The sequence below is a fragment of the Danio rerio genome, chromosome 13 (genome assembly GCF_052040795.2).
Source record: "Danio rerio strain M-AB ecotype USA chromosome 13, GRCz13ab, whole genome shotgun sequence".
Lineage (NCBI taxonomy): Eukaryota > Metazoa > Chordata > Actinopteri > Cypriniformes > Danionidae > Danio > Danio rerio.
The window spans coordinates 44,464,701-44,488,936 of record NC_141033.1 but is presented as its reverse complement, the minus strand read 5'-3'; the positions used below and the strand labels follow the sequence as shown (position 1 = coordinate 44,488,936).

Genomic DNA, 24,236 nt, shown 5'->3' with positions numbered 1-24,236 from the left:
ATCTACAGATGTAAAGTTTAAAAGATGCTTGCTCGGCTGTGTAACTGTCAGCCTATGATTTGAATCCAACGTGGAAGAAAGTAGTTCCTCACACAAGGGTTTTTGAGAATCTCCATGTTTGATTTTGTTTTTATATACACAATTATGCCGTCAAACTGTTGTATAAACGCAATATGACACTCGTAGCAGTGCGATATGGCTGTATATCGGCACTGGTGGGGGCACTAAGACGCATGCCTTCCACCATTGCCGATATACAGCCATATCGCACTGCTACCCGTGTGATATATATATATATATATATATATATATATATATATATATATATATATATATATATATATATATATATATATATATATATATATATTTCAAGCTATTAATGCAATGTAATGAATATCACCCCTAATTTTTTTCATTTTCAAACAGATATCAAGAATTAGCCTAAGTCTCTCTCTACCTCTTCTAACATAAAAGCAACTAAAACATTGAATATGTGTTGTTTTTGTTGTGTTTTATATAATTCGTACTGATGCTATTTATGCTGTGAATTCCTTGGCTTTTTTAATCTTTATTATCTTATACTTGGTTTTGTATATTTAGCAATTTTTGTAATATTTAATATATTTATTCATTCATTTTTCTCTCTCTCTCTGTTGCTTGTACTCACTACTGAAATGTTGTTGGGCAATATTCCCAACTCCTGTTTCTCTGTTCATCACAGTTATTCTTCACACCTGTATTGTTGGGCAAATGTTAGCAAAAAAAAAAAAAAGACGCGACGCTCAAGAACTCAACCTGTGCTGACGCCAACTTTGATTGGTGGACCTTTCTGTGACGTCACGATTCATTCAGTAACCCGACGCGTTGCGCTCCATCAGTGGAGATAGAAAAAAGAAAAAAAAACCCAAGCCGCATATGCGAGGGAATGAACGCAAACTTTGAGGGCTTTGGACGCGCGTACGACCGGTAACATTTAACCAATCAATGAGCGATTAATGTTCCTGTAGAATGACAGTCAGATAGTATGGAAAACCATTAACAGAAGTTTTGCGAGCTTCGAGTAAACTCTGATAATTGTGAGGCTGGACATGTCTGCAGATGGTCAGATCGTCTCCAAGTTTACTCTGGTACAGCTGGAGAATGGAAATCATAACCACGAGTCAGTTAAACAGAGGGTGCTGGATGGATGTGTGCCTTTCTCTCATCAGGTGGCCGGACATAAATGCGGGATCAATAACACTGGTCAGTTTATATCGTGTGTCAAATACGAATTACGCATGTTTGTCGTTAATTTTTAATATCAGATTTAAGAAATACATGTATACAAGATTACATGTGAATTCCCATTGGAATAGTTGTTTGGTTGTGTTACCTTCGATGTAAATTAGTCAAATAATGAGTTAAATAACTGAGTAAAATATGTTCCAATTTCAGTAAGTTTAACATATGTTTTATGCAAAATTAAAAGAACGTTCTTACCAGAGGCCTAGTTATTAAAATATATTATCTTTAAAAAAACAATGATAAATTGTAGGCCAGTTGTATTTTAAAAGATTAAAATGAAAAGAATAAATGTAGTGCAAATGTAAATGTTAAACGTATAACTGCTGTAGCACTGTGTACATTTTTAACATTTGTTGCACAAATTGACATTTTATTGTGTGTTTTCTGTAAATTATTACAGGAGCAAATTATTAATTGGAGCAATTTTTTTTTATTTTGGTTGTATTGTTAAAAAAAATGAAAATCTGAGAATATTTTTATATGATACTTCAAAAAATAAAGATGATTTAGTATCAAAATGATTTTATTTTGAATATCTTTTTTTTTTTTTTAAATAAATTGGTTTTACACTTCATTATTTATTCCAGTACTTTTACCATAAACTGACATATCAACCATTTGGTACAGGTTGATATTTTAGAATATATGGGATGTGTTGAAAAAAATGCATTGTGTGTTAACTAGAGACATTAGGAGTTAAGAAATGCAATCCAAACATTTTTCTTGGTGGGGTAGTTAAAGGGGTAATAGACAAACAGATTAAGATATTAGAAACTGCAATAAAGGAAAGTTAGTAAGAGCCCAATCAGGGAACCTTAAACAGCTAGAGTCAAAAAGAGAAAAAAAATTACATATACATATTAAAATAATATTGAAAATAAAAATAAAGCAAGGGAGGGGTGGAACCAGAAGTTTTTTTTTTTTTATTGGAACCATTTTTTTATAATTAATCATAATCTGGAACGACTCTTCCAGATCCCTCATAATAACATTTCATCCCACTAGATAAATGAGGGTCAGGAGTTTTTTTTTTTTTTTTGAAGAACTAAAACTTAAAAATTTTATTTTAATTACTTTCCCAATCCTATATGACATTTATCCCATAGATAATCATATTCCTTTTGGCACAGAATCTCCATTAAAATTATCCAAATTATGACAGAAATTCTGGCAAAGCAGTGGCACAGTAGGTAGTGCTGTCGCCTCACAGCAAATAGGTCGCTGGTTCTAGCCTCGGCTGGGTCAGTTGGCATTTCTGTGTGGAGTTTGCATGTTCTCCCTGCGCTCGCGTAGCTTTCCTCCGGGTGCTCCGGATTCCACCACAGTCCAAAGACATGTGGTACAGATGAATTGGGTTGGCTAAATTGTCCATAATGTATGAGTGTAAATGAGTGTGTGTGAATGTTTCCCAGATAGGGGGTTGCAGCTGGAAGGGCATCCGCTGCGGTAAAACATGCTGGATAAGTTGGCGGTTCATTCCGCTGTGGTGACCCCAGATTAATAAAGGGACTAACCCGAAAAAGAAAATGAATGAATGAATGACAGAAATTCCAAAAGGAGTCTTCTTTACACTGAGTAATGGATTGAGTTATGTAATGTGTCAAAAGTATTAGACAAGACAGCTATAGTTTAATGAAAGGTCATAGAATTTGTTGTCACTCTGTTTAACGTGGAATATTGTCATGGTGATTCCTATGAAAATAAGCATTACGCCGCCTCAGTGCCAGCAGTGAGATGACATCATTTCCTCTGCTGTAGTAACTCTCATGTGCATCATTAGTGGCTCTGTCATGGGGGATTTTCTGAATAACGAGAAGTGAGCTGTTATCTGATGGACCGCCAGATTGTCAGTGGTCAGCACTTTGTCTAGCTGTTCTTGTGTTAAGGAAATGACAGTTCTGTAGCACCAAGTCATTTAAAGCTCACACTAATTTCAAAATAAAGCGTTTTGAATGACGTTTCCAGCACAAGCAGGATTACTGTGGTAACTGTGATGGTTGTTATGCATTTTCTGTTTATCAGAGAATTTTGAAATCATATAATCCACAAAAATGTTACTAGCTGTTTACAACAATGTTAATAATAATAATATAGCACAATAACAGCATTACTACTGATCATCATTTTAAACGGTAAAAAACTATAACATTTTAGGTTTCATTTATTTTCTAGTCGGCTTAGTCCCTTTATTAATTTAGGGTCGCCACAGCGGAATGAACCGCCAACTTATCCAGCATATGTTTTTTACGCAGCGGATGCCCTTCCAGCTGCAACTCATCTCTGGGAAACATCCATGCTCATTCACACTCATACACTACGGAAAATTTAGCCTACTCAATTTACCTGTACCGCATGTCTTTGGACTGTGGGGGAAACCAGAGCAGGCAAATGCAAAGAAACATGCAAACTCCACACAGAGACGCCAGCTGACCCAGCCGAGGCTCGAACCAGCGAACTTCTTGCTGTGAGCGACAGCACTACCTACTGCGCTACTGCGTCGCCTAAAATCAGCTTCTGCACTGTTATTGTTTTCCTGTACAATTTATAGTAACTTACTGGCAGCAGTTTGCCAGTATCTTACTGTAAATAAATGAAAGCGAAAATGCTGTATTTACATTTACAGCACCATTTATATTTACAGTATTGTATGGCTTTACTGTAAAATATACAGTCATTTTCACAGTGCAGAACTTTAAAATACAGTAACACCACATAACCGTCCTACAGTAAAATACAGTACACATTACAGTAAAATACTGCGTAATTTACAAAGATCGATAACAGTGTGTAAGTGTCTAAATGTCAAAATAATACCGTTAAACTATGGTATAAAGTATGAACAAAATAAATGTCTATTTTACAATACTTTACCGTATTTCATAAATTTTAGAGTCATACATCAATCTTTTGAAGTACTAACATAATTATAACATAGCTTTGTCACGGACAAAAATGCAACCGTAAGCATGTGGTGATGAGAAAGTCATACAGTATGATAAAAAAAAGCTCATCATAATCAACTTTTCCCGCAAGCTGAAAAGCATATTTATATATAGAAGGTGCTCAGTGTCATTCACACAACTACTAAACGTAAAGCAATGCAATGAACATTATTCATTAACAGATGCAACATAAAATGCATAATGAACTTAAGTCATTTTCTTTTTGCCTTAGTCCCTTAGTCTGGGGTCGCCACAGTGGAATGAACCGCCAACTTATCCGGCATATGTTTTACGCAGTTTTATGCAGCCCTTTCAGCTGCAACCCTTCACTGAGAAACCCATACACACTCATTTGCACACATACAGTACATACACTATGGACAATTTGGCTTACCTGATTCACCTATAGCGCATGCCTTTGGACTTGTGGGGGAAACCGGAGCATGCAACCTTCTTTCTGTGAGGTGACAGCACTACCTGCTGCGCCACTACGTCACCCTTGTCGTAAAAATAGTTGACAAAATATATTATTTGTGTAAACTATTGTATCTTAGTGTGTGTAGTTTGTAAATTATGGAAAAATATGTATTTATGTTGGAGCAATTTTTAAAATCATACTCCAGAGCTATTAAATCTTCCATAAAATATCATCTTACTGGAAAAATGGAATTTCTTATATTTTTAGATTCACTTTTAGTCCCTTTATTAATCAGGGGTCGCCACAGTGGAATGAACTGCCAACTTATCCAGCATATGTTTTACACAGCGGATGCCCTGCCAGCTGCAACCCAGTACTGGGGAACACCCATACACACTTATTTAAACACATACACCAGGCGACAGTGATAGCCACTGTATGGCCCTACATTTTTACTGTTTATTTCAATTAACATCACCATTAAAATTACCATTACCATTGACTTTTTGGTCACACTTTACAAAAAGGTTCATTAGTTAATGTTAATGTTAATGAATGCATTTACTAACATGTAAATTTACTACTGTATTTGTTCATGTTAGTTAACGTTAGTGAATGAAAATACAGTTGTTCATTGTTAGTTCATGTTAACTCATGGTGCATTAACTAATGTTAACAAGCATGGACTTGGATGTTAATAATGCATTAGTAAATGTTCAATTATGATTAATAAATGCTGTACATGTGTTGTTCATGATTAGTTCATGTTAGTAAATGCATTAACTAATGAACCTTATTGTAAAGTGTTACCGACTTTTTTGTGTAGGACTTCTGAAGGAACATGGGATACTGATGATACTGAAAATCCAACATTTCTATTAGAGGAATGAATACAGCAGCTTTTTTTCAACACATTTCTAAACATAATAGTTTTAATAACTAATGTGTAATAACTGTTTTATCTTATCTTAGTCATGATGACAGTAAATATTATTCGACTAGATATGTTTCAAGACACTTCTATACTGCTTAAAGTGATATATAAAGGCTTAACTAGGTTAATTAAGTTAACTAGGCAGGATAGGGTAATTAGGCAAGATATTGTATAACGATGGTTTGTTCTGTAGACTATCGAGAAAAAAAATAGCTTATAAGGGCTAATAATTTTGACCATAAAATGTTTTTTATAAAATTAAATCATTTATTCTAGCTGAAATAAAAAAAGACTTTTTTTCAGAAGAAAAAATATTATCAGACAATCAGTGAAAATTTGAAAATTTTGACATTAAGTGAAAAAGTGGGGCTTAAAGGTCTGATTTATTAATATATGAATTGTATATATAACATCTCAGTATTTAATTTTTACTGTAATTTTGATTAAACAAATGCAACTTTGGTGAGTTTGCAGTTTACTCATCAGTGCACCGTCTTGTCAGCTGTTGATTAAATCCTAAAATTTCTGCCGTCATTGTAATTCTCATACTCATTCATTTATGTGGCTTAACTCTCTCTCTCTTCAGAAGTTTTCCTTGCCTCCATACAACCGTTCAGTCCCAAAATACTCATAAGATGTCACAATGATAAAGTGTCAGCACGTTTTCAAGGTTCTTTTTCTTTCCATTGCAATTGTGCAGGTGTTTTGAAGCATCCTGATGGAACAATCCTGAAACAGCTCCAGCCTCCTCCGAGAGGCCCACGAGAAATGCACTTCTACACACAGGCAAGCAGCTAAACGTCTATATGTCAGTTTTAAAAAGGCAGATATTCATATTTAGGAAAAGATGCATTTAGTAAAAGCTATTTATTGATGCTTTTTATTTAGAAAATACATTTTATATACCTCGAAAATAGCAAAAAAATGGGCATATTGAATATTTTTAATGATTTTTGAGAGATCATAAACTTCACTAGCAATTTGTAAAATGTAAATGTTAGGACTAGTGATGGGCAAAGATTAATCGCGATTAATCACATCCAAAATAAAGGTTTGTTTTGACACAATATATATGAGTGTGTATTGTATATTTATATATATATATATATATATATATATATATATATATATATATATATATATATATATATATATATATATATATATATATATATATACATATATATATGTGTGTGTGATATACACATACATAGAAACAAAACTATACAAAATTTTTTTTCATTCATTCATTTTCTTTTTGGCTTATTCCCTTTATTAATGAGAGGTCGCCAGAGCGGAATGAACTGCCAATTTATCCAGCATATGTTTTATGTAGCAGATGCCCTTTCAGCTGCAACCCATCACTGGGAAACACCCGTACACACTCATTCATACACATACACTACGGACAACTTAGCCTACCCAATTCACCTTTACAACATAAACTGGAGCACCTGGAGGATACCCGCGCCAACACAGGGAGAACATGCAAACTCACACAGAAATGCCAACTAACCCAGCCGGGGCTCGAACCAGCTATCATCTTGCTGCGAGGTGATTGTGTAACCCACTGCGCCATTGTGCTGCCCCAAAACAATTTTATAGGTATTTCTATGTACATATAATTTGTATTATATTCTTATATAATTTAATACATATACACAGTACACTTAAATAAACCTTTAATTTGGATGTCATTTATCAAGATTACTTTTTGCCAAGCACTATTTGGGACAAAACTTTTTTTGTTTTGTAAGTAAGAATTGGAAACATTTTTATATTAATGAATATTTATTTAATTCTTTAATTAATATTTACAGGGTTCATATGGTCATGAAAATCCTGGAAAAGTCATGGAATTTTGACATGGCATTTTCTTGGCCTGGAAAAGTTTTGGTGAAAAATAGAAAAACTTGCAAAGTTTTGGTAAAGTCATGGAAAACAGATATCTGTATACTTGAATATAGGTTAGTTGTCTTGACTGCTATATTCTGTCTTTAGCCAGTCACATACTCACAATATTAGTGTGGTGTAAGCATTGTCTAAATAAATTGTACATAGATATAAATATAAATTTGGCATCACGGTGGCACAGTGGGTAGCACAATTGCCTCACAGCAAGAAGATCCCTAATTTGAGCCCCGACTGGGTCAGTTGGTATGTAATGCTATAGGTGAATTGGGTAAGCTAAATTGTCCATAGTGTATGCATGTGTGTGAATAAGTGTGTATGGATGTTTCCCAGTTATGGGTTGCAGCAGCTGCGTAAAACATATGCTGGATAAGTTGGTGGTTAATAAAGGGTATAATGCCTAAATAAGAATGAATGAATGAAATATAGATTTAAACTAAATAGATTGTTGTGTTTTGGGATATGCTGTAATAAATTTGAACATGCATTGTTTTTCTTTTGCCACAGATATGTAAACATTGCATGAAACATTAGGTAATGAAAATTTACCTGAATGTCTTGAAAAAATCATGGAAAGGTCATGGAATTTTAGTATTAAAAATGTGTATGAACCCTGTATTTAAAGAACAGGTCATTTTAAAAACTTGGAAAAACGTTACAATTTTTTATGAATGATAAAATTGAATGTTCCTCTAATCCTCATATTATTGTTATTTAATTTTAACTAATGAGGGAACAAATTAAATGTAATATTTTCAAAATGATACAGTGTAATGTTTTCTTCTAGCGTACCTACTGTGTAACTAAAGAGTATTATAAGGTCTTAGAAAGTCTTAATTTTTTAGGCGTAATCCATAATGCATCATGTTCAGCTTAACTATACAGTTTTTCATTACACTGTATATTAACAGCTTGAGAGGCTGTACTAAATAGAAGAGTATAAGTCTGGAGTTTCTGATGTAGAAAAAAAGCTAAATCACATGTCATGTTTTTTCCTGCAGGTATATGCTAAAGACTGCACAGACACAAGGCTACTAGAGCTTCAGCAACATCTCCCTAAGTTTTACGGCACATGGTCACCACGAGAGTCGCCACATGGTAAGAACTATAATGTCCTGCTTTGTTGTAGATATAGTTCACATGAAATAACTTCTGTGACTTGTTTATAATCTTATGTAATCTAATTAAATGATGTGCTAATACATAACAGAAACATGCTAGCGACATGCTATTTCATTCAAACAACATGTAAATGTTAAAAAGGCTAAAAACATACTAGCAACCCACAATACATGTTAGAAAGATGTTAATAATTTCTAATGCATTAATTCATGATAGAAAAATGTTAGCAGTTTAATATTAAAAACCTGCCTGTAACATGCTAGTCATGCTGGAACTAAAACAGTATGCTAATTTATGCTAGTCTTACTTTACTATCCGCTTGTTAAGTGTGACGTCACGCGAAGCGGCTTCCGGGTCCAAGCGCTCTATTCAACTGAATGGGGAGACTCATGAAATGGTAATAATAAACGTTTACAAAGCGATTTAATACTTTCGAAAATCACGATCGCAATATATATGTCCATGCCTAATATCCGATGGCCAGAAAGTGATTCATTTTTTTATAAATTGTTACATTTTTGGTATTTTTTATGCATCAAGCCCAGAGATTGTTGTGTACACTATGATTTTATATAAAATTAACTTTAATGTGTGATAGGAATAAAACATGATCATAAACGAGTGATTTCTTCACTCAAATGAATGGCGGCTTGGACCTGCAAACAGTATTACAAACGTGACCACTTAACAAGCGGATAGGAACATTCATGATAACATTTAAGTATAATAATATGCTACACATGCTAAATGCATGCTAGCAATATACTTACTAATGCTAACAGTAGCCTATCTTACTATCAACAGCAAATCATTTAACCGAGGCATTAGTTCTTGTATCTGACTGCTTGTGTGAATCATATCTTAATTTGAATACAAGTGAAACGGTTTGTATGTTTTTCTCACAACCATTGACAGTTACCCATCATCCTGATGTATTTGTTAAAGGGAAAAAACTCAGGGTTGTCTCTGATTTTAAATATTTAGGTCTAATTTTAGATTAACAATTGACATTCAAAAAGCATGCCATAAGGTCACTAAAATTGTTAAATTTAATCTTGCCAACTTCAGGCATATATGGCCTTACTCGACTAATGAAGCAGCAAAACTTTTTATGCACTCCATGAATTTTTCTCATATTACATATTGTCTTGCTAGTTGGTCACACGCTAGTAAAACAGTTTTAAAATCAGTTGCATCACTTTATAGACAGGCACTTAAAGTATTTGAAGTCAGTATAGTAAGTATAAGAAGTCTATTAGGTATCATCATTGTAATATAATACAAAAATATTATATAAATATAGTATAAACATATTTTTTTATTGAGCTTTGATAATATGAAATATTTGGTGGATGCTTGTATGATTTTTAAAATTTGCTCCACTTCCATTATGTGAGTTTGTGACACAAAAGAATACTAATGGTCAAGGAACACAATCTGTTACCTGGGGACACTGTGCTGTGCAGTTTAGACGTACAACTTTTGCACAAATCAGTCTTCTCAAATAGAGTCATTTTTGGAACGCACTTCCTATTGATTTAAGGGGTGTTACAAATGATTCAACTTTTAAATACAAGTTAAAAAAATGGCTAAAAGCAAATCAAGTTTGTAATCATGTGTAATTCTTTTGTTTAACATTTTAAGAAATTCTTATTACATGTTTCATCCCTTTGTCATATGTAACTTTACTGTTTTTGTATGTGGCGTTTTTTGATTTTTAGGTTGCCTTTTAAAATCTGGCAGGGGGCAACAGATGAAAATTAGCCCCTGTGGCTAACTCTGGCTTATTTACAGTTTTACTGTTTATTAATGAGCATTGTGCCTGTTAAATAAAATAAATTCAAACAACATGGTCAGCACCATACCAAAACAGGTTAGCAAGTAAAACACACTAGAAACATGTTAATTCTTGTAACTTGTTAAACATGCTAATTTATGCTAACAACATGAACACTAAATCAAATGCTTAAAACATGCTAGTAAAATGTTAATCTATGGTAGTAACATGTTAACAACTTCTGTTGCATTAATCAGTACAAGAAACATGGTAACAGTGTGCTAAAGCAGATTAAAACTTGCTAATTCATGCTAGGACTGCTATTACTATGAACGTTCACTAAAACTAAAAGCATAGCAATATACTAATTAATGATAATAGTATGTTAACATGTTAGAAACATGCTAATTAATGACTACAGCATGTTAGCAAAACATGTTAGCAATGTGGTAAAGCACACTAGAAACATCTTAATCTGTGTAACATGTTAAACATGCTAATTCAGGCTAGCAAAATGTTGATCATGTTAGTAACATGAGTAAAACGTTCAATCTTCAAAAGTTATTTGAGTCTTTTTTCATCAAACTTCACTTAGTTGAGTTTAATATTCACAGATGTTCCATTGATGAAGTTAAATTAAGCTAAATTCATTGACTTGAAGTCGCTATGGTGTGGTGTTGTGTTAGTTCAGTTCCATTTAAACTGTTAGTTCAGCAGTCCAGCTTGAAGGTCAGCTCTAGTTAACAGTGTTGCCTCTGTTTGGTGGATGTAGGGCTGCTAATAAGTTAATAATTGATAGACGGTTTGGTATGTGGTATAGGATGTCATTCAGCAGCGGTATGCTCTTCTAAAGCTCATAAAGAGCTTATATCTTCATTATGGGTGTTTCCATTGTCCAAAGTACATGTGCTTTGTTGCTGATGTATTTGTTTAGTCTGTGTAAAGTCTGTGTGCATTCAAGGAGTGTTCAGGTTTTTAATATCGGACTTTACACTGCTGTCCTCTGTGTGCCTCATGTTTGTGTATTCGACCGTCCCAGTAATGACACCCAATAAAGTCCAGTGTCAGTCGACGGCATTGTAAAAGAACTTGTCAGAAATAATTGACTGGCAGTAAAGGTTATCAGTTGGCAAACTGTCGCTTGGCGTCCGAATCATCACTATCTTAAAGGCGCAGTGTTCAGTGTGATTGTTCAGATGAGTTATGAAGCACTCAGGTGGTGAGATGAAATCTGTTTAATGATGTTTCAGGACTCGCCTGTCAGGGTCTGTAGTTTGGATTTTTATTTGCCTTGACAAAATTTTGAAATGTAGATTTTTGCTTTTAGTGGTAATGCACACCGTTAAAAACCAATAAGATAACATTAACTAATAAGATAAAATACCATTAATCTATAATTAAATGTTTCATTAATGCTTAATTATTAAAAAACAAATAAATATTAGTCAAAGCCACAAAAAAAATTGATCTAAACTGACAGTAAATAACTTACATTATAAAAATATTTAAAAAATATTGAAAAATAGATTCTTTCGATGAAAATCATGAACTGAATACTGAATTCTACAAAATAACTAAGTAGCACAAACATTATTAACACTAATAATAATAATAATAATAATAATAACATTAATAATTTTATTATTTAACAAATTAAATTAACATATTTAAATGACTTCTATTATCTATATATATCCACCGTCCACTTCATTAGGTACACCTGCTTGTTAAAGCAAATTTGTAATCAACCAATATCAGTGCAGCATCTCAAAGCATTTATGCGTGTCATAGTTGTTGGTGCCAGACGGGCTGGTCTGAGTATTACAGAAACTGCTGATCTATTGGGATGTTTATGCTCAAACGTCTCTAGGGTTTACAGTGAAAGGTTTGATAAAGAGAAAATATCAAGTGAGTGGCAGTTCTGTTGCTGCTAATGCCTTGTTAATGCCAGAGGTCAGAGGAGAATGATCAGACTGGTTAGAGCCGATAGAAAGGCAAATAACCACTCGTTACATCCGAGGTATCTGTGAATGCACAACACATCCAACCTTGAGGTGGATGGGCTACAGCAGCAGAAGACCACACTGGGTGCCACTTAGAACAGGAAACTGAGGCTACAATTCGCACAGGCTCACGAAAACTGGATAAAACTGGAAGATTGGAAATCTTCCAGTTGCATGGTCTGATAAGTCTCGATTTCTGCTGTGACATTTGGATGGTTTTAACAACATGAAAGGATAGATCCATCCTGCCTTGTATCAATGTGTTCAGGTGGTGGTGTAATGGTGTGGGGGCTTTTTCTTGGTGCACTTTGGGGCCATTAGTAGCAATTGAGCTTGTCAACGCCACAGCCTACCTGAGTATTGTTGCTGACCATGTCCATTGCTTTATGACCACAGTGTACCCATCTTCTGATAGCTACTTCTAGCAGGATAACACGCCATATCATAAAGCTCAAATCATCTCAGACTGGTTTCTTAAACATGACAATGAGTTCACTGTACTCAAATGGCCTCCACTGTCACCAAAACTCAATCCAATAGAGCACCTTTGGGATGTGGTGGAACGGGAGATTCGCATCATGGATGTGCAGCCGACAAATCTAGAGCAACTGCGTGATGCTGTCATGTCAATATGGATCAAAATCTCTGAGGAATATTTCCAGTACCTTGTTAAATCTATGTCATGAAGGATTAAGGCAGTTTTGAAGGCAAAAGCGGATCCAACTCGATACTAGTAATATGTACCTAATAAAGTGGCCGGTGAGTGTAAATAATTATACACTGAAGTCATTTTTGCCAATGAAAAAAACTGCCAATAGTAAATACTTTTTGACTTTTACAAAACTTTTTATACTTTTACAAAACTAACTGGGGGAACACATCTGATTGTGTTTCAAAAAATAATAAACATTTAAATTCTAACTATATTTGTATTAAAATTGTAAAATATATATAGATATTTTGTGCTGTGAATAATGTAAATGAATCATGTTTTCTCAACATCTCGTGTTTCCCAGAGCTGTATCTGAAGCTGGAGGATGTGACGAGGAGGTTCTTGCGGCCCTGCATTATGGATGTGAAGATCGGGAGGAGAAGCTACGATCCATTTGCATCAAAAGAAAAGCGCCAAGAGCAGATCAGCAAGTATCCTCTAATGGAAGAGATCGGGTTCCTGTTATTGGGCATGAGGGTGAGACAGCATTTTTGTGATTTATTAACTTTCTCATCCTCATAATGCAGCGTCTCCTGTTTCCCTGCTGTTTTATCTCTCTATTCTCCTCTGGGCATCTGATATCTTTATTATGAAACTGTGAGGTTCATAAACACAATATTAAAGGGGGACATATTATGCCATTTTCATATGATGTAAAACAAATCTCCGCTCAAAGTAGCCCACAAATCATTTATTATAGCTTGTCAAAATTGCTCCATTTGGGCTTAAGCAGAAACACATCTTTTTTTGTGTGTCTCTTTAAATGCAAATGAGTTGCTGCTTTTCAGAAGAGAGCAGGGCTTTTATATGCTGTTCTAACCAAAGTAACAAAACAAGAAATGAACAGCAGATTAAAGGAATAGTAAACTCATTGACTAACATGTTACTGCTCTGTTCTGATGTTTTAACTTTGCAAAATGAAGTTACACTATTAAAGCGATTACATTTTTCCTTATCGTTACAGAACACATATAATGTGTGTCATCTGGCTACTCACTGCATAATTAATGTGCATTTATGAGATACACTGGTGGTGAGCATTTTGTCTATGAACAGAGATGATGGCAACTTCAACCACATTAGCACACGCAGCATGCTAAGTTACTGTGTCAAAGTGGAACCCCCCTGTTTGCTGTCTTGTAAGGCATGATCAATATTCTGAGCTTATCCAGACTCTCTGCTAATTAGCTCTGAGGAATACTGATAAGACGTTTGATGATAAGATTGTGATGAAAGCAGCGGTCAGTACACACACTCCTCTGCTTTTGCTTTCTCAACATCATCATGCTATGTTGGCCGGGAAGAAGGTCATAATGTGAGAGATATAAAATTAATTCCATCGTTGAATCAAAAGATCTTAAACATTTATTAAGATCATACAGTGGATTATAAGTGACATAATGTTTGTAGTTTTTATGTTCTAGGATGGAGGTTGGTGGAAATGCTCTAGAAAGATAAAGCTAGCATTTAATGAATTGTACAATGCTATCATTATTCATAGTTGAGATAAAAGCTAGAATTAGTTTTTTTAAAAATATAACATACAGTGTGTATGGACAGTATTCAGACCCCCAACCCCCCCCCCCCCCTCCCTGCAGCCATTTGCTAAAATCTTTGAAGTTCATTTTTTCCTCATTAATGTACACACAGCACCTCATGTTGGAAGATTTGATGACATTTTTGGAGATTTATTAAAAAAGAAAAACTGAAATAGCACACTGTCTTAATTATTGAGACCCTTTGATTAGTATTTAGAAGCACCCTTTTGATCTAATACAGCCATGATTGTTTTGAGAAAGATTCAACACGTTGTTTCACATTTGATTTGGGCATCCTCTGCCATTCCTTCTTGCAGATCTTCTCCAGTTCTGTCAGGTTGGATGGTAAACATTGGTGGACAGCCATTATTTGGTCCCTCCAGAGATACTCAATTGGGTTTAAGTCAGGGCTCTGGCTGGGCCATCTACATTAATGTACCCACTGTATATAAAGAATATTAACACAACACTGTTTCTTGGAAATAACAAAAACAAATAATTTTTTATTAAACTAAAATAAAAATTCTTGCAACTTATTTTCAAAAAGGAAAAATTAATGATATTAAATAATATTATATTATTTTATGAGCTACTATATTTCCTTTTCATTATTTTACTTTTAAATGTTTTATTTTATTCTTAAACCGTGTCACGCTTCTTAAACAAAAGAAAACAGATGAATCCAGTTGCAAGATTTATTGACCAGAGGTAATATACAATACCCACAGTCAATATAAATAAACAAAGAGAAAATTAGGTGTGAAGTCAGACAGAGAAACAAAATCCGAAACGGAATCCTAAAACAGGTCCATGCCTAGTCCTAAATAAGAGACAAAGTACATGAACAACCAAAACGAACTGACAAGGAAACATAGGGCCACCACTTAGATATAGTCGCAATAACGAGCCACAGCTAACCGGCTAATCAGAACAGCTGATGATGCCAAACACGTGACCAAAACAACACAGACACAATGGCTGCATCGGAAACCGCATATTTCCATACTATATAGTACGCTAAAATCAGTATGAGAGCCGAGTAGTATGTCCGAATTTATAGAATTCAAAAATCAGTATGTGAGAAGTACCCGGATGACTTACTACTTTCGGCGAGATCCTGAAGTGCACATCCCATGCACGCTGCGCTATCCCATGATGCCTCGTGAGAGAATTCATGAATGGGAGTGAAGCGACGCAACTGACGCAGGTAGGGCACATGACTATGACAAAATGGGAGATGTAGTACGTTCGATTTCCATTCATACATTTCACATTCATACTATATAGAACGCACTTTTCTAACGACGGAGTAGTACATTTCAATTTAAATGCAGTACCTACCGAGTAGTAGGCGGTATCGAACGCAGCCAATAACACATGCATGAGGGAACCAAAACACTCAGGTGAGCGCACAAACCCTCAACCGTGACAAATCATGTCCTAATATTTATTTTTATTTATTTCAGATTATAATAGTTTACATGCAAGATTGTAATAGTTTACATGCAAGACTTGTAAACTTAAAAATAATATTATTAAAAATCTCAAAAAAAAAAACACAAGGAATTCTTTATGCTGTGTTCACACCAGACGCGGAAGGAGCATCAAGCCCAAGTGATTTACATGTTAAGTCAATGAAAACGCGCAAAAAAACATTCAGTGGCATGATACGCACGAATGGCACAGCGTGAATGATGCGACTTGCGCGTATGACGGGGTGCAAATGGCGTGATATGCACGAATGGCACAGCGTGAATTGAGCGTTTTGCTCATTTAACGTTTCACGCGAATTGCTCGAGTTTAAAAATCTGAACTTAAGCGGACATTTGCGCCGTGTTAACCAATCAGGAGCTTGCTCTTGTGGGGGAGTGATTTTGACATAGGGCCTGTTGTTGGTGTCCGGGGGGAAATCCTTCAGACTACACCGACAATCATTCATCAAACTGGGCTCGGCTCAGTCAGAAGCACCGCTGAAAGCCTCCATCATCCAGGTTCAGTTTCTGGAGGAGTTTATGAGCTCACAGAGCTGGATGCACCTCTTAAAGGATCTAGTGGACTCAGACTCCTAAACATATCAACGCTGTTTTTCAGCCTTCATAAAGCACATAAACTCAGTTATTTTCCTAATAAAATCCATGCTAGCCATTAAGCAACGAAGCTAGAGTCACAGAGCAGACAGAAGTCCTGCCCATCACGCGAATTCGCATCTGTTCTAAAGTGAACTTGATGCGCAAATAAAGTGGATTTGACGCGTGAATAAAGCAAGGCTTGACACGCGAAAGAAGCGAGTAAACTCAGATGTTTACGCGGCTATTTACGCACGAATAGAGCGATTTATCCCCGCGTTCCACGTCTGGTGTGAACACAACACTGTTTAATAATAAAAGAAAACATTTAAAAGTAAAATATTTTAAATAATAATATATTGTCTACCAACCAAATAAAATAAAAAAGATAAAAATGAATGCTAAAATTTGTAACTTAATATATAAAAAAAAAACTAACATATGTCTCGCCTCACAGCAAGAAGGTCGCTGGTTCAAGCCTCGGCTGGCTCAGTTGGCATTTCTGTGTGGAGTTTGCATGTTCTCCCCGTGTTGGCGTGGGTTTCCTCCGGGTGCTCCGGTTTCCCCCACAGGTCCAAAGACAAGCGGTGAATTGGACAAGCTAAATTGGCCGTAGTGTATGTGTGTGAATGAGAGTGTATGGGTATTTCCCGGTACTGGGTTGCGGCTAGAATGGCATTTGCTGTGTAAAACATATACTGGATAAGTTGGTGGTTCATTCCAGTGTGGCGACCCCTGAATAATAAAGGGACAAAGCTGAAAAGAAAAAGACTGAATGAATGAATGTTTTTTTCAAATTTTTAAATATTGAAATTTTAGCTTTCACCTTTAGTTTTTTTATATTGTATTTAGTTGGTAGGCAATGTATTTTTATTTTATTATATATAAACAAGTGTTTTATATATATATGAATATATGTACACACACACACACACACACATACATTGTATGTATGTATATATATGTATATAAAACACATATAAAAAATGAATAATTGCTGTAAAATATATATTTAACTAAAATAAGAAATAACAGTTTACATATATTTTGAGAGGGAGTTACTTTAACCATCACATTTGGCATCTAAAAATGAGAACCCCCCTGTGGTGGTCAATCACATTGTGTTTTATATTATACAGCCAGCAGGTGGCACAAGCTTTTAACACATCTGTTAACTGAAACCAGTCCTGAAGGATGACAAGCAAAAAGACTGTCACACTGGGCTCCATCCAGCATAAAACCTTTAAACATTGATTAAATACTAAATATGATTGACTGCTAATTTTATGCAAGGACTGAAATCTGACCATTCAGTTCCTGAAGACACTTGCATGGCGGAATTGATGTTGTATTTTCCATTGTGATGTTTTCATGTGAATCTCTTTTGCTCAGCGTTTTCTTCCTCCAGCCCCTCAGTAAATCATCTCTGCTCTCTGCTTTCTGTGTGTTCTTGTTTCTTTGCTCCTAATTGGTATCAGTGTCTCTAGGCTGGGAAATATTTGCCAGCTGCTGTCACCCTCTTCCTTCCTCCCTCGTTCTTGCTCTTGCTTTCCTTGTTATTTCAGTTAGTTTCATTTGTTTTGTAGTGTGGGCGCTGTGAGTCTCCATCCAGAGGCTCATCACACTTTAAAGTCTGCATGCGTGCAAGTTTGTGTTCTAAAGCATAGCGAGCATTTTAAGGGCTCTTATTCTTAATTTTAGATCATTTATAGTTATTTTTAGACAATGAGGCAGGTCACTATGGTTACATTTACACGACAATGACTTCAACTAAAAGTAGAAAACCTACTTTGAGCTTTGGGCCTTCATTTACACAACAGTGGTGTTTTGGTAGACTAAAAAAATGTGTTTGCTTGCTACTTTAGGTGAGTTCTCCACAATGTGATGAGATTTGACCACATTTGCTTTTGTACCCACTCAAGGCCACTCATTCAAAATGCCTGGTATCAGTGTTGCCGTCACAAAATGAGTATTTGTTTGAACACTGAAATGACTTCTGCGAGCTTCAGGGAGCATTCATGATAATAATACTGGCAAATCCAAACAATACACACAAAACAATCTCTGATGAAAATGATCTGCATGTCTCTGAGCAGCGAGTAGAAGCAATGGCAACACTTACAGCATACATATACATGACAATTCATTCATTCATTTTCCTTCCGCTTCGACCTTCTCCACAGCGGAATGAACCGCCAACTATTTCAGCATATGTTTTAAGCAGCAGATGCCTTTCCAGCTGCAGCCCAGTACTTGGAGACACCAATATACTGTCATTCACACACACACACACGCACACACACACACACACACACACATACACACACACACACACACACACACACACACACAAACACACACACACACACACACACACACACACACACACACACACACACACACACACACACACACACACACACACACACACACACACACACACAGACAATCTAGTTTATTTAATTCACCTGTAGTATATGTCTTTGGACTGCAGAGCAAAATGCACGCCAACATAGGGAGAACATGCAAACTTCCACAGAAATGCCAACTGGTCTTGCCGAGACTCAAACTCAAACCAGCGAGCTTCTTGCTGTGAGGCGACAGTGCTAACCACTGAGCCACCATCCCACCTATATACATAACAATAGTTTAGTTTAATAAAAATCCTTCATGCGTTGACATTAACATTTTAAACGAAATCCTCCACATTGAAACTAATCTACATTTTCAGTTTTTATGTAAATGAATGGCCAAATTGTAAAAATAATTGCCCTTTTATTGAAATTATTGCTATAATTTGACATCTTTATGAGTTTTCCTATATATTTATTTGCCACCACAAAATTTAATTTTTTCAACATTTCACTTTTAAGCAAGTTAGTAAAACAATGCTGCTTTTTCTCCATGTAACTACAAAAACTGGATTTTGTGAAAACTGCGATGTCATGTATATTACAAGCTCACTCTTTTCCAGTGTAGCTCAAATGCCAAAAACAGTAGGAGCAGACTGTATGTGAACAGATGTACAGCATTTTTTATGTCATCTTCATTTCTGTTGTTGATTTGTAAATGTAGAGCTTCTCTTATATTTGTGTTTATTGTGATTTTTTTCGTGGATTTCTTCTCATTTTCTTTGCTCTCATCTTCTCATCTTAGGTATACCAAATCAATTCAGACAGTTACATTACGCATGACCAGTTCTATGGGCGCAGTCTGGGAAAGGACACCATTAAAAATGGTAATTAATCCTATTGTTATTGGTAATATTATCAATTTGTAAACAAAAATCTCAGTTTTTTATATATTTTAATTTCCAGTCTGAAAAAATCAATCAATCAATCAATCAATCAATCAATCAATCAATCAATCAATCAATCAATCAAGCAGTCAATCAGTCAGTCAGTCAGTCAGTCAGTCAGTCAGTTCATGTACTCTGGACATTCTGTTTGAATGGGAAAACATCAAATTCTCCAAAACTGCTTGCCAAGCTTATGATTACAGTTCATATTAGGAATCATCAATAAAATGAAACAAAAATTGTCTCTTTAGTTTCATTTCAGAATGTTCGTATCACACAAAATTTGCAGAAACTTACGACTAGTCCGAGCCCTTTCCCCAGAGAATTGTCATTCTTTAGCGATCCCTGATTGACTCTTATACTAGAAGGCGGGCTTTATTCACTATATAGCGATCGCTGATTGGCTCCTGTACTAGTAGGCGAGACTTCATTCGCCATATTAACAGTTACACTTTTTCCCATTCAAAAGTATATGAGTGTCACGTCTTGTGAATTCTACAGTCTTTGTTTTTAAGCACCTGCTGCACCTCGTATTTTTGCCGTTGCGCACTGTGAGCTTGCAGTAACCAGAGGCGGGGATTCCGTTGAGGTGACAGCAGTGTTTGTGTTGTCAATACAACTACAGAGACTTTTAAAGGAGAGACTAGTGGTTGCTGTTTTGAGTTATCCGGAGCTGTATGACTTCACAAATCTTGAACATCACAATATTATTAAATATTAAAATTATACCAATATCAACAGCAACCCTCGCACACAATGCGCAGCTAATTCAGTCATTAGCCCCTTTCACACAGTGATACCGGTAAATATATGGAAAATTTCCGGAACAACTTTATCGGTAAATTCAAAAAAAGCGTTGTTCACACAGGTGAGGACGTTACGGAATCTTTCCGGAAAAGAGCATTCACACATCCATTCCAAAATACCGGTAAATTCTGACATCATTAACCAGAAATGAGCTCTAAATAGCTGCGCTTGTGTTTGTAAACATTTGACTACATCACAAACTCTGTGGATGGATCAGTATTGTGAACAACTTCGATGAAAACATATAGAGAAACACTTTCGCATGTCGAGATGTACATGATATGTGTGTGTGCTCATGGGTTGTTTCACGTGCACGCGCAAAGCTTGAAGGTAAACAAACAACGGCTTATCATAAGCTTCTTATCCATAATTTATTACACGGTTGGCATTAAGATGAACATGTAAACATTATCTGACTAATTTCTAGCAGCTAAACGTGTCTGAAAAAATATTGCTAAAGCAGATGTCTCACGTCAGAACGTTCTAGACGTGCAAGCGCTCTTTCCGGCAATCTTCCTTTTGCCTTTTTCAAAAAGGGCCTGTTCACACATATATACCTTTCTGGAAAATTGCCAGTAATTTTCCGGAAAGGTGTGTATGTGTGAAAGGGGCTATTGCATAGTGACATAAAAAACACGTTTGATGTGATCGGCCCCTAAAAGTGTACCAGTGTACCTTACACTGATCGCTTAGTCTAAAAAATGTTTATTTCCTCACACTAACAAAATATTGAAAAATCCATTATGTTAACTATTAACGATTAAGTGGATTGAACATAAAACAATTAGGATGTCCAAACAAAATCTCAATAATTGTGTTGTTTTAGCTCATTTTAAATAAGTAGTTTGCACAAGCAGCAAAAATCTTTCTTTGAGTGCAGGCCTGAGCAGATTCTTCCACAATGGCCAAGATTTACGACGAGGTGCGATTTCCCTGATCATCTCTAAAATCCGACGCATCCTCCGCTGGTTTGAGACTCAGACTCAGCTGCACTTCTACGCCAGTTCTCTGCTGCTGGTTTATGAAGGCTCTCCTCACACACTCGACGGACAGAAACACAAGCAAACACAGCATCGGCCGCAGAACAACTCCAGCTCCCATCAGAGCCGCTCAGCACTCACACCGAACACTAACGGGACACTGGGAGGAGCAGGAGGAGAGGACGACGGGGATGTTGGGGTGGAGGATAAGATGCAGTTTGGACAGGAGGAGGCAGTGGAGGTGAGGATGATTGATTTCGCTCATGTGTTTCCCAGTGACACTGCGGACCAGAGCTACATGTATGGCCTGAGGAACCTTCTTGCTGCTTTAGAACTCATTTTGAAGGAATGACATCTGACCTGCTCGAAGACTACAGTCTAGCTCTCTCTCTCTCTCTCTCTCTCTCTCTCTCTCTCTCTCTCTCTCTCTCTTTCGATTCAATTCAATTCACTTTATTGGCTTGACATACAGTTGTAGTCAGAATTATTATCCCTCCTGAATTATTAGCCCCCCTGTATATTTTTTCCCCAATTTCTGTTTAACAGAGAGAATATTTTTTCAGCACATTTCTAAATATAATAGTTTTAATAAATCATTAATAATAAATGTTTTATTTTATCTTTGCCATGATGACAGTAAATAATATTTGACTAGATATTTTTCAAGACACTTTTTATACAGCTTAAAGTGACATTTAAAGGCTTAACTAGGTTATTTAGGCAAGTTATTGTATAACGATGGTTTGTTCTGTAGACTATTGAAAAACAAATATTGCTTAATGTGGCTAATATTCTTGACCTTAAAATGGTTATTAAAAAATTGAAAAACTGGTTTCATTCAAGCCGAAATTAAACAAATAAGACTTTCTCCAGAAGAAAAAATATTATAGGAATTACTGTGAAAAATTCCTTCCTCTGTTAAACATCATTTGGGAAATTTTTTAAAAAGAAACAAAAATTCATAGGAAAGCTAATAATTTTTTCCTAATTTTTCCCAGTGATGGGTTGCAGCTGGAAGGGCATCCGCTGCGTAAAACATGTCCTGGATAAGTTGGCAGTTCATTCATCCAAATTTTTTTTTTTTTTTTTTTGAACCTTTGAAATAAAGATTATTATAAAGAAACAGTATACTGTAACTTTCAGAACTTGGCAGATGGCTGCAAAGATGAGAATAATTGATGATTTGTATGTAGCTAATAATTGATGAATTGATGATATGTAGCTCAGGGAAAATAATCTTTTATCATTGCTGTTAAAATGCACTTGCACTGAGTTATTAACATCTCCTAATGACTGCATTTCTGCTGCAAATAAAATGTTTTGATTCTAAAAATGCACTTATGATTTTAGTTATAATTACATTGTTATTTGTTGTTATTTTGAAATTTTGTTTACCAATGTTGTCCATTTCCTTGCTGCCAAATAATTACACTGTTATAAAATGTATTCATTATTTTATACAAACAATTTTGCCGGATATGAACATATTATAAGGGTTGCATGGTGGCTCAGAGGTTAGCTCTGTCACCTCACAGCAAGAAGGTTGCTTGTTTGAGCATCGGCTGAGTCAGTTGGCATTTCTGTGTGGAGTTTGCATGTTCTCCCCGTGTTGGAGTGGGTTTCCACAGAGTGCTCCGGTTTCCCCCTGTGTGTGTGTGTGCGTACGTGCGTGCGTGCGTGCGTGTGTGTGTGTGTGTGTGTGTGTGTGTGAATTTGACAGTGTATGGGTGTTTGCCAGTATTGGGTTGTGGCTGAAAGGGCATCCACTGCGTAAAGCATTTGTTGGAACAGTTGGCGGTTCATTCCGCTGTGGCGACCTCTGAAATAAACACTAAGCTGAGGGAAAATTAATGAATAAATGTATTAAAACAATGAATGAAATCTTGGAAATGTATGAAAGCAATTCATTAAATTATTATTGATCTTAGAACTTTTACTGTTTAATATTATAAGACATTTTTCACAGAACTTGATCATTGTTTTTTAAATAAAGTTGATATGATTCCAATAAATGCGGTTTATTTTTTATCTGCTGATTAAAAACCAGTTAGATTCAGTGCTGATTGGCAGTGTTTTTTTTAAATATCATTAATAATGGAATAAAAATATGAAGTCTTTGACAGAACCTTTGATTGTCCACTTATGATGTCAAAACTGCTCTTGTCCTGTGATAAAGTGCATAAATTTTGCTTTGCAGAAAACAGATACATCTTTGCTGAGCCACAGTTCTCCCTAATGGTTGCTTTGGGTTTTCATCTCTCTCATAAAAGTTTGTTATTATCCATAAAGCGTGTCTCACACGGCCAACAAAAAAGCATTACTCCTATAATTATTGACTGGACAAAGCCAGAATGATCTTTCATTGAGATGCTCGGAAGTGTAATGAAGATGAAGAGGCAATGACAAATCAACACAAAAACAAAACTTTTTTTTAATTCCCT

The 24,236-nt window shown here is 35.6% G+C and overlaps 1 protein-coding gene across 1 annotated transcript; it reads left to right on the top strand.

Moving 5' to 3' along the window:
• Window positions 1-882: 882 nt before the first annotated feature.
• Window positions 883-23,920, top strand: ipmka (inositol polyphosphate multikinase a). The gene is made up of 6 exons (XM_087279727.1): window positions 883-1,245; window positions 6,282-6,367; window positions 8,494-8,590; window positions 13,411-13,583; window positions 19,867-19,948; window positions 21,696-23,920. The coding sequence occupies exons 1-6, from the start codon at window positions 1,092-1,094 to the stop codon at window positions 22,145-22,147; spliced, it is 1,044 nt and encodes a 347-aa protein (XP_087135853.1). The 5' UTR covers window positions 883-1,091; the 3' UTR covers window positions 22,148-23,920.
• The last annotated feature ends 316 nt before the right edge of the window (window positions 23,921-24,236 follow it).

Bases quoted from the DNA above. Each gene is read 5' to 3' on its own strand.
- ipmka (XM_087279727.1), top strand. From the start codon at position 1,092: ATGTCTGCAGATGGTCAGATCGTCTCCAAGTTTACTCTGGTACAGCTG. The intron at 1,246-6,281 runs GTCAGTTTATAT...GCAATTGTGCAG, and splicing joins ATGCGGGATCAATAACACTG to GTGTTTTGAAGCATCCTGAT. The intron at 13,584-19,866 runs GTGAGACAGCAT...TTCTCATCTTAG, and splicing joins TCCTGTTATTGGGCATGAGG to GTATACCAAATCAATTCAGA.